The sequence below is a fragment of the Carex rostrata genome, chromosome 11, assembly GCF_964058835.1.
Source record: "Carex rostrata chromosome 11, lpCarRost1.2, whole genome shotgun sequence".
In the NCBI taxonomy this organism is placed as follows: domain Eukaryota; kingdom Viridiplantae; phylum Streptophyta; class Magnoliopsida; order Poales; family Cyperaceae; genus Carex; species Carex rostrata.
In genome coordinates this window covers 7,936,201-7,947,405 of record NC_135928.1, presented here as the reverse complement: position 1 = coordinate 7,947,405, position 11,205 = coordinate 7,936,201, and the positions used below count along the sequence as shown (strand labels likewise).

The 11,205-nt window shown below is 35.4% G+C and overlaps 1 protein-coding gene and 1 pseudogene across 1 annotated transcript; both read left to right on the top strand.

Annotated features, from left to right (window-relative positions):
- Positions 1-746: 746 nt before the first annotated feature.
- On the top strand, positions 747-2,899 carry LOC144562384 (E2F-associated phosphoprotein). The gene is made up of 3 exons (XM_078311604.1): positions 747-889; positions 1,213-1,378; positions 2,383-2,899. Exons 1-3 carry the CDS (start codon positions 820-822, stop codon positions 2,654-2,656), a joined length of 510 nt encoding a protein of 169 aa, XP_078167730.1. The 5' UTR covers positions 747-819; the 3' UTR covers positions 2,657-2,899.
- A 5,319-nt stretch (positions 2,900-8,218) lies between these two features.
- LOC144562427 (transcription factor TCP7 pseudogene) lies at positions 8,219-9,541 on the top strand (annotated as a pseudogene).
- The last annotated feature ends 1,664 nt before the right edge of the window (positions 9,542-11,205 follow it).

Sequence of the window (11,205 nt, the reverse complement as noted above, 5' to 3'; positions counted from 1 at the left end):
TATGATTGGTAATTAGAATTATAGGTTAGAAAATCATAAATTACAAGTTAGGATATTAGAAAATGAGGAGGGTTCCAATGCCACGTGCCTTTCATACCTCATCATACCTCATATTTTATATCTTCGTTTTCAAAGTATAAATTGTCGATCCGAACAGTTCAACATGATATCCATACTAAAATATGATTGGGGATGAAATTTTATAATTTTTAGAATTTTTTTACTATTTTTTAAGATGGGTAGAAAATCATTATTTTTTGAATGGTCAAAAAACAATGATTTCGTACCTATCTTAAAAAATAGGAAATTTTTTTCAAAAATTATAAAATTTCATTATCAGGTATATTTTAGTATAAATATCATGTTGAACGGTTCGGATTAACAGTTTGAACTTTGAAAAACGAAGATATAAAATATGAGGTACGATGAGATATGAAAAATATGAGGTATTGAAACTCTCTTCTTGGAAAATACAAATTAAAGGATTGTTTTTTGTTGAGTACCTAATTAATCAATGAATTTAATCAAATTAGCTATTTAAATCCGATTCGATATTTTTTTGCCCTCCTACCCCTCACAAAAATCCTGAGTCCACCCTCCAAATCAAATAGAAAAAAAAGCTAACAATTTGGAAAAAGAAAGAAAGAAAGAAAAAAAAAAGAATTTATAGCAATGAAAAGGAATAATGTATTCGCATATTGGGCCAGATCTCTCACTGGTCGGCCCAACTGGGGACCTTCCAGGCGAAAAAGATAGCGAGAGAGATATTGTAAAGGAATTCGACCATCCCAGGGGTAAAAGAAAGAAATCGGCGAAATTATGGAAGGCGGAAAACCAGAGAAACAACCGATGGATTTTGAAACCGGACCTGTAAATCCCCATGACTTAGGTAAAGCTTTGATTTTTTTCTTTGACAGTTAAGAGTCTGGTATTTAGTTTTATTAGCTGGTTGATTAAGCATATCTCAAATTCTTTTGTGGAATGAAATTGGTCTTGTTTACTGGTACATTATTTTGTTTGTTGAAGTTGGCAGGTGATTGCCTGCTTATAGTTACACACTTAACACTACTGTATTTTAGCATCACTTTATTTTTAAATGAATTTAAGGAGGAAATAGTATTCAACATTCCTGAGAAACATAATATTCTATATTGCTTTTTAGGTTTAAAATATTTCTTTCCTGACTTGTTACTTTCTCTGGGTTCTTTGCAGTTTCTAGTGATGATGAAATAGATTACTCAGTTGAGCCTGAATTTTACGATCCAAAACTTGATGACGTGGATGAGTTATGGGTTAATAAACAAAGAAAGAGTCGAAGTTCAGATGCTGTTCTAAGTTGCCCCGCATGTTTCACCACCCTTTGCTTGGATAGTCAGAGGTAATTAGTCAGATTATTGTTCTATGGGTAGTTGTTTCTTGACTTGTACTTCTCTTATGTATAGGGGTGCAAACGGACCGGATATCATCCGACCGCATCCGGATCTATATCCGAAAACTAGATATGGATATCCGATATCCGAATATCCATGCGGATACGGATATGGATATGGTTTTAAATATTAATTATCCGTATCCGAATAGTACATGTGTATCATATGGTTTAATATATATTATGAAAAAATTGATATAATTCACTATTATAAAAAGCGGATATTTGTATCCGTTTAATATCCGATCTGTATCTGCATCCGTTTAATATCCGATCTGTATCTGCATCCGTCTAATATCCGATCCGTATCCGTATCTGGGAAATAAAAACGGATATGGATATGGTTTTACCACTATCCGATCCGTTTGCATCCCTACTTATGTACATCAAATTAGTAATTCACATTGGAAAGTATAATGAGATTGCCTGACAAATTAAAATTTATCAATTTTAGTATTGAATAAAAGCTCTACTATAATTTCTGATTTAAAAAATAGTCCCCACTTTTATGTGCTTTCGGCGTAGTTAGAGCTACACATTAAGGAAAAGGACTGAGATTAATTTATTGGCATCTTACATAATTTTACGTGGATTTCCGTCCATTCTGTAATATTACTGAGAAATCTAGATTAAACTTGGATGTTTTGTCCAAATGGTATTTCTGGTGATGTGGTCATAATTTAAGTACATCAAATTTTATACCAATCACTTTTATTGTAAGCTGTAGGATCATTTAGATTTTTCTGTCAGTGACCAATTTTGCGAAAACTAGAAAGAGGGGTTGTGGCTGCAATGTTTGATATTGTAGGGTTTAGGAACAACTGTTGTCATAATTAAACTGACATTTTGATCAAGTTACAATCCTGAATAGAGTTTGTATTTTTATAGAAGTCATAAATTACAACATTTTCTCCTTTTTTGTTCAATTTTTATTTTTATTTTTCATGCAATAGGCATGAGAAGTATGTGACACAGTACAGGGCCATGTTTGTACGCAACTGCACAGTGAGAACTGATCAGATACTAAGAGAAGGGAAACAAGAGAAAAAATCGAAGAGAAAGAGAAAAACCAATGCAGGCCCTGATTTAGGTTCATCAGAACCCAAAGATGATGCTCAAGGCCTGATTTACCGGCCCGTGTGCTGCTCGGTTTGCTCAACTGAGGTTGGAGTGCTAGATGAAGAAGAGGTTTACCATTTCTTCAATGTTATTCCTAGTAATTCCTGATGTATTTTTAGTTAACATAGACTACCTGTTGTTGTAACTTGTACTAGGATATAATATTGCGTCATATGGATGTATGATATATGTTATTATGTTTAGAGTACCTCACCTAATCACCTTTTCCCATTGACTTATGAAGCTCCGAAAATCTCTGATTTGGGAGCCTAAATTCGCTATTAGCCTCATTTGGACCCTTTGTCAGGTTTTAAAGTTAGGAATGAAAAAGTAAATCATTATTGTGGTCAATGAGGTAGAAGCCACCTTTCTTGAAAGGTATCAGGGCATCAATCAAATGATTAATTCCATACGAGTGGGTCGGGACCAGGTGGTATAAATATGAGTGTTTTGGACCTTAAATGGGGAATTTAAAGTGACCAATGAGTCATCCGTGTTATTTTGTCGATAATTTGTTCAATATTACACTCCTTACTTGAGATTCTATTTCTGAAAAAAATGCTGCTTTTATTTGAAAGCATGATAACTTTTTACCAGTAAGGACTACCGCGATAGCCGATGATACTATCAGTTAAGGTCTGTACCAGTACAGTGAAACCCAGCTGGTACTGGGACCATTTATATTGTTTTCAATTTTGTTGGCTAATTTGAGACTTAAAACCATCACTCAGCTGGTACGGTACATGATGATATGAACAGTACAGTAACCCTTCTTTGACAATGATACAGATGTATCAGAAGCCGTGAAGAAATATTATACATCATCATATTAGAAGCATGAAGCAAATTGTAAACACCAAGGTGGACAGGAAATCTTATAAAAAGGTAAGGCCATTTTCAAATTAACTGTAGCCTGAAAATGATGTAATCGGAATCAAGTTACATCAGACCACAGCAAGAATATATTACCAATTAGTTACCATGCAATTCTGCTCGTGGAGAGAAAGCTGCAGTGCAGTACAGATTATTATTGTGAGGTAAATCTGTTATCTGTACTGGTAAGCATGTGTGAAAAATGATATCACTGCACAACAATGCTTAAGGCTTTTGTCAAAAGTGGTCCTGAAACGGAGACAACAACTCAGAAAAGCACTGTTGGTTGGTTGCTTGATGCATTGGATTTTTGCTTGAGACCCCTTGACTCTTCTCTCTCTATCTCTGTAGCAATGATAAAGCGACCTTAACAGAACCCAATGAGAAAACATTGAAAGCGATTTATAGGATAAACCTTAGCTAGCTTAAACTAGTCACTAGTCTCCAGAGTGTCATCTTACAATTCTCTCTGGTGCTATACTTTCTCCCACTAGCCTCATCTCCTACAGTACCCTCTCTCTCTCTCTCTATCCCACCAGATCCCATCTTTTCCTTTTTTTCTTGTTTATTTCTTTAAAAGATCCATCACTAAATATTCCCTGTTTAATCTTTTTAGTCACAAGGTTGATTGGTTTTTGTACAACATTTAATTTGACAAAATACCAGATTGTCTTGCTTTTGAATAAATGGTTTAATAAGAGAGAAAATAAAAGAAAAGAAAATTATTTAGCAAGAAACCAAACAATAGGACAAAAAGACCAGTCACCTCACGAGCTCGCTTCCTATTTCATTCTATGAATCACATAAGCAACCTCTCTTTTCATTATCTTCCTGATTTTTTTCAATTAAAAATTGTTACATAATAACAACATACAGTTTTACGTACTGATTTCATGTAGAGTGGAAAAAACGTGTCGTACTAATTAATATGCCGTGATTTTGGTCTCGTGCCTTGTCGTGTTGTGATCAAGTTAATTTTTTATGTATTATGTCGTGATTTGATCAAAATGTCAAGGGGTGATCACGGCGTGCGAATAATCACGCCGTAGTCAAACGTGACTTGCGCGACTATTTTATTATAATTTAAATTAGTTTATTTAAAATTCACCATTTGATTAAGATCTAACAGTTCTAATTATACGTGGCTTGTGTGACCACGTGCTGTGCCGTGACTAATGTTTCACGTGCCGTGTCAAATTTTAAAAAAAATTATCACGGCACACAAATGGTCATGGCACAGAACACGCGAGTCACGATACAAAACCACGCAAGTCACGACACAAAACTGATAAACATACCGTATCGTATCTGTATCTGTGACTGAGCCAGTTCTGCTGTGCCATTTTTTCCACTCTAATTTCATGTACCATTTCCGATACTATGATTTATACCTTATTTTTTTGTAGTTATCTCTATTGCCGTGTAAAAAGGGTAATCTCCATAATTAATTAACAGGCAATGATCTCAGTGGGACCAACTCGATGTCAAATATTTTGGTTTTTTTTGTCAAGATCAATAGATCATATCCGCGTTAAGTAATCTCTTAATATTATTATATATTGCCCCCCCTGATTGTGCTTCTTTCTGTTATCCACAGGGAGCTCCATTCCCTTTCTCTCTGTTACTTTTTATGTATTTTATAATACTACAGCTGACAAGTTCATTTTTTCCCCTCTTTTTGCGGAAACCACCTGGTCCTTTCAATTATATTATATTTATTGATCACATCAAAACTTTACTATTCTGAATTTTAATCTGCTCCGATTTAATTGTTGTGATTTTCTTTACTAACAAAGTCAATACATTCCATCTCCAAATTATGGCTAAATTTCGCCCGAGGTCACTAAAATTTGTTAATTGTCATGAATTAGTCACTCAAGTTTGATTTGTTTCTTTTTAGTTACTCAACTTTGTTATTTGTCTCAATCAAATCCTTCTATACTTTTCCATTCAAAATTTTAACAGAATATTTTCATTCCATTTAAAATATTAACGAAATATACTTATTCCATCTAAAATATTAATATAATGAGCATATTCCATCCAAAATACTAACGGAATAGGCATATTCCGTTAAGATTTTGGATGGAAAAGTATAGAGGAACTTGATTGGGACAAATAACAAAGTTGAGTGACTAAAAATGGACAAATCAAACTTGAGTAACCAATTCGTGACAAATAACAAAGTTTAGTGACCTATGACGAAATTTACCCCCAAATTATCTATAAAAGTGCTGACACCGTTAGAGTGGGAAAGCATGGCGAACCGGCTCCCTCACGGAACGACGGGTTATGAGTGTCGGCTATGTGTTGTGATTCGCGTGTCCGTACTATGAACATTTGTGTGTTGTGATCATCTTTAGAAAAGTTGGCACGGCACACCACGGGAAAAATCTAGTCACGGCACTGGTCACTCGAGTCACGTGTAATTAGAACCGTTAGATCTTGGCCAAATGATAAATCTTGAATAAACTAACAAAAATTATAATCAAATGGTCACGTGAGAGTCACATGAGTCACATTTGGTCACGACGTGACTCATGTGGCGTGACCATTCGTGTGCTATGATCATCCCTTGATATTTTAGTCACGACACGGTCAATATGGTATGTGAAAAATTAAATTTGTCGCAGCACAACATAACACGAAACCAAAGTCATAGCGTATTAGTCACCATCCGGTATGGCACGACACAACATTAGAAAAAAAAATATTTGTGAAAAAAAAAGGAATGTTCAAATGAGTAAGGTGTTTGGTCAGATCAATTCACACGCATAAGCTGAAAGAACTATTTATATTTATATTCCTTTAATCTTTTTTTTTTTTTGTCTTCTAAATAGCAAATTGATAAGAATGATGTAATTGCAGTAATTAAATATTTTAATAAAAATAAAACAAAATTGAATTTAACATAGCAGTTTTGATTTCATACAGTGCACAAACTAATTAATCACATATGATTTTTACACTGCATGAAGGCAAAATGATTGTGTTAAATTCTTTACCCCATAAATTGCCGTACATGCAGTAAAAAGCCATCAACAATTTTACAATAAAGAAAACGAAAAAGCTGAAGGAAGTTCAGAACTTACCAGAATTGACTGAGCAGCGTAAACTAAAACCTTGCCCATAAAAAATCATAATTTACCTCCTTGAGAAAAGCCTGTCACCAAACTATTACTTAGGCGGCTATATTATATGCACAACAACACATTCATGACCGTCATCACTCATCAGTCCTTTGACAGTCCTTTTACCAGAAAAAAAAATGCACATCAGAGCATCTTAAATTAAGAAAACTGATGGAACATATATTAAGTGAAAATTGTCCCATCAATTTTATGAACGGTGCCATATGTTAATCTTCAGGCATGCATGATGCATGATGCATGGACCCTGTCATTCAAATGTCATTTGCTTATAAATATATATAGAAATTAATTGTACGAGGACCACTTCAGTAAGCTATTATAATAGTTGGCACAGACGCACAGTATAATGAAAGACAAATATATATATATTTTATGTAATTATTTCGCTGCATAGCTAAAGTTGAGATATGCTATCATGCTTTGCAAATTAAAGTGTGTTTTTACGCTCATATATTTAATTTTAAAGTTCAAATAGTCAATTCGAACTTCACAACATGTTTTTCTCAAGTTTTTACTATTTTTTGAGAAAATTTCAAAATTAGTATTTTTCTGAATAAAAATATTCATAAAAATACTAATTTTGAAAAATTAAATTTGATCTCCAAGTACATTTCAATATAAACAACATGGTGAAAAGTTCGAATTAACTATTTCAACTTTAAAATTTAAAATATAAGCATAAATTAAAATACCTACTTTAATTTAAAAAAATATGGTACTTGCTAAAGTTAATTTTTTTATGTAATTGTAAACATAATTTTTATTCAATGCCCATATGACATATGTTATGCGTGTCTGACATAGACTGTGTTCTATGTCTGGTAACATTTTGACGGTAGTTTTGAACAATCAGTAACATCCTAACATCCGAAGTTGGTTCTGAAATTAACGGGATTTACCTTTACCAGTTTACCGTCCCCAGTTTTCACTTTTCACCCTGGATCTATGATCCTGTACAACGCAGAAATATGCTCCATTGCCATCAATGCTTTAATTTTCCGTATGATCCAACCAAGAAAATATCAGACCGTTAAAGGCTGCCAACCGCATGTGCTGCGCCGCATAGGATATGGCCTATATCACTCCTCCCCTGAGTCCCTGTCCCCCAAGGGTACCTGAGGTACAATTTTAAAAAATGAACGGTCCAGATTAATCCCAATCGGATCAAATTCAATCCGGTGCCCATTGAGAATGTAGGGTGTATGCTTTGAGATTCGTGCCATGTTAAGAGACGGTCCGGATTTGTCACTTCTACCTCAGGTACCTGGCGTGATACGGATTCCCCCTCCAAGGCTTCACACCGAATTCATAAACCCTAAGTTACCGCAAATTATGAGTTTAGATCCAAACCGTCCGACCTGCTCTGGAACGAATATTAAAGAGCTCCCGCTTCGACAGGATTGACACAGATTCTGATCGAACGGTTCTGGATCTAAACACAAAATTTGAGTTACTGCAGGGGATCGATCTCCCACCAGGTCTTCACCTCCCAATCACATCATCTATTCATTCACCTCCAACTTCACTTTTTTATCAGTCCAATAGTCTCATTACAGCATCTTAGGAAGCGATCACCCGTGGGACCCACTACCATGTGCCCCTCCGCCTCCCCTTGTCTACCCCCTCCCTCCCTCTCTCTCACCTTCCCTCTCACTCAATCATTACCCTCCTTCTCCACAACTAATTCCTCAAGCCTCTCTCTCTCTCTCTCACACACACACACACCTCACTTCTATACTTGTATTCATTCCTCTTTATTTCTCTAAAAGTCTAAACCCTCGTTCTTCCATTCCCATACCTCCTTGTATCGATCTGTATCCCTCATTCAAAACATGATGACTGCTACCACTTCATCTGATGAGAATGGCAACGGTACCATGCAACAACAAAGCAGCAATGGGCAGCTCGTTCCGCAACGCAAGCCTCCAGCAAAAGATCGTCACAGCAAGGTTAACGGTCGGGGCAGGCGCATACGCATGCCGATCGTATGCGCTGCACGAGTGTTCCAGCTGACACGTGAACTCGGACACAAATCCGACGGTCAAACGATTGAGTGGTTGTTACGACAAGCTGAGCCATCCATCATAGCAGCTACAGGTACAGGCACAACCCCTGCCTCCTTTATCTCCTCCTCTCCCTCCGTCTCAAGCGCTGCCAATGCAATCGGATCCAACGTGCACCAGTTGACGAATGCTCACACTGCGACACTCATGCCGGGGCCATTTTTACTTGGAAAGAGGTTGAGAAGCGAGATGGAGGAAGATGGGGGCAATGCTAACGGTAGTAATAACAAAATGGAGGAAGGAGGAGGGTTTTGGGCAGTACCGGCACGGCCGGAGATGGGTCAGGTCTGGAGTTTTGCGGCGGCTGCTGAGATGGCAGCAGCTGCTAGGGTTAATGGATACATGCCATTTGCACAGGGCAACTTTGGTTTATTTTCCAGTGCACTGTTGCCGCCTCAGCCAACGAGACGGGAGGAGGAACAGCGGTAACATGTTATTTTAGTAAAGAGCAAGGAGCAGAGAGCAGCTCTTTACTTACATAACTGTTGGATTGAGAAAAATTGATCCTTTTTGGTGTAAGAACTAAGAAAATGATTTGTTTATGGAGGTTTGTATGATCTTGAGATTAAAGAGCTATTCAAATTTCAAAACCGTTTGAATGAAGTATGAACATGCTCTGCTCCTTCATTACTGGCGTGTGGTTCTTTTCAAATGACTTAGTTAGATAATTAGTGCTCGAGTTGATTGGTGTGGTTTGTTTTTATTTTAAGTCTCATTTCTGGCATTTAATTTGTGCAATGCATGCACTGCCTGTAAAAGGCTATTGGCAGCTGGTTTTATTCTCTGGAAGTTTGGTAAAAATCAGATACATTTCATTACTGGTAATCAATGTGGGATTGGCAATCTGACATGCATGTACCAAATGAAGAAGTATTGTTTTAAAAGATTGTGTAACTGCCAATAAATATTCACTGTTTTGGACTATTTAAGGTATCTTTAATTTATTGATTAATATTCCCAATGTATTAAAATAAGAAAGGGTATTCTTTCCGTATCTTTACTTTGCAACAACTTTTTCATATCCATTTTCCTACCTTAATCGTGCGCAAAATGGCATATTCTGTAAAGTGTTATCTTCTTTGATCTTTCCATTAGTGGTGGTGTATAAGTTGAGTCAATTCCCAGTAGCTTGGATGGGGACAATTGCTTTAGAAGGATTATACTATTCTCTACTGTATGTATCAATTTTACTGTTGATTCCACACCGTACACCATTTCTAGCTAGTGATGGGAAGACAGGAAGTGTCATAACAACGATGTCTTCTTTCCTTTCCTTTTTTTTTTTTTTTTTTTGGGAGGGGGGGATCCATACTTCTAGATATTAAAACAAGAGGAGGTTTCTAATACCTCATGCATTTCATATCTCATAATATCTCATATTTTATATTTTTATTTTCAAAGTCTAAATTGTCAATCCGAACCATTCAACATGATATCCATATTGTTTTTTGAACGATTCAAAAACAATGATTTTATATCTATCTTATAAAATAGTAAAAATAATTTCTAAAAAAAATATAAAATTTCATCTCCATACATATTTTAGTATAAATATTATGTTGAGTGGCTCGGATCAACAGTTTGGACTTTGAAAATAAAAATATAAAATATGAAGCATAATGAGGTATGAAAAATATGATATATTGAACCCTTTCTTAAAACAATTAATGTCTAGAAGGATTATACTATTCTCTATTGTATGTGTCAATTTTATTGTTGATTCCACACCATTTCTAGCTAGTGATGGGAAATCTCATAACAACGATGTCTTCTTGTTTTTTTTTTTTTTTTGGAATCCATATATACTTCTAGATATTAAAACAATTAAATTATCTAGCAGTCAGGAGTTAAAATTTCAGAGATCAGAGGAAGAGAATTCTTGTCAACTAAACTAAGGTTACTCAAATGAGTGAGTCTATGTTACTATGCATAACACGATTTGGTCCGTAATACGGATCAATAATTTTATTTACAAAATTCTAATGGTCAATCCGAATCGTTCAACATGATTTTCATATGAATATGTACTTGCAGACCAAATTTTATATCTTTTTTGAATTTTTTTACTCTCTTTTAAAATAGATAGAAAATCACTGTTTTTGGATGGTCCAGAATTTTCATATCAAGTAATTTTCTATCTATCTTAAAACATAGTAAAAAAATTCTAAAAAATATAAAATTCAGTCTGAAAGTACATATTCATATGTGAATCATGTTCAACGGTTCCGATCGATAGTTAAGATTTTGAAAACAAAAAATATTAATCCGTATTATGAACCAACATGTAATATGCGTAGTACCACAGACTCACTCAACTCAAATTTTGAGTTTAGATCTAGACTGCTTGATCTGCTGTGGCACAAATATTAAAGGGACTTCGCACATCTCACCTCAACCCAGATTGTCTGTGTTCCGATCCAACGGTCAGTAACCAAACTCAAAATTTGAGTTATCTCAAAGGATCCGAACCTAGGGGTCGTTGAACTCTCTAATTTTGGAAGTGATGAGAAGCAATCTGATGAGCATTGAATCAAATTCGGTCTGTTGTTATCCGATTAAAGTGGTTCGA

Bases quoted from the DNA above. Each gene is read 5' to 3' on its own strand.
- LOC144562384 (XM_078311604.1), top strand. From the start codon at position 820: ATGGAAGGCGGAAAACCAGAGAAACAACCGATGGATTTTGAAACCGGA. The intron at 890-1,212 runs GTAAAGCTTTGA...GGTTCTTTGCAG, and splicing joins TGTAAATCCCCATGACTTAG to TTTCTAGTGATGATGAAATA. The intron at 1,379-2,382 runs GTAATTAGTCAG...TTCATGCAATAG, and splicing joins CTTTGCTTGGATAGTCAGAG to GCATGAGAAGTATGTGACAC.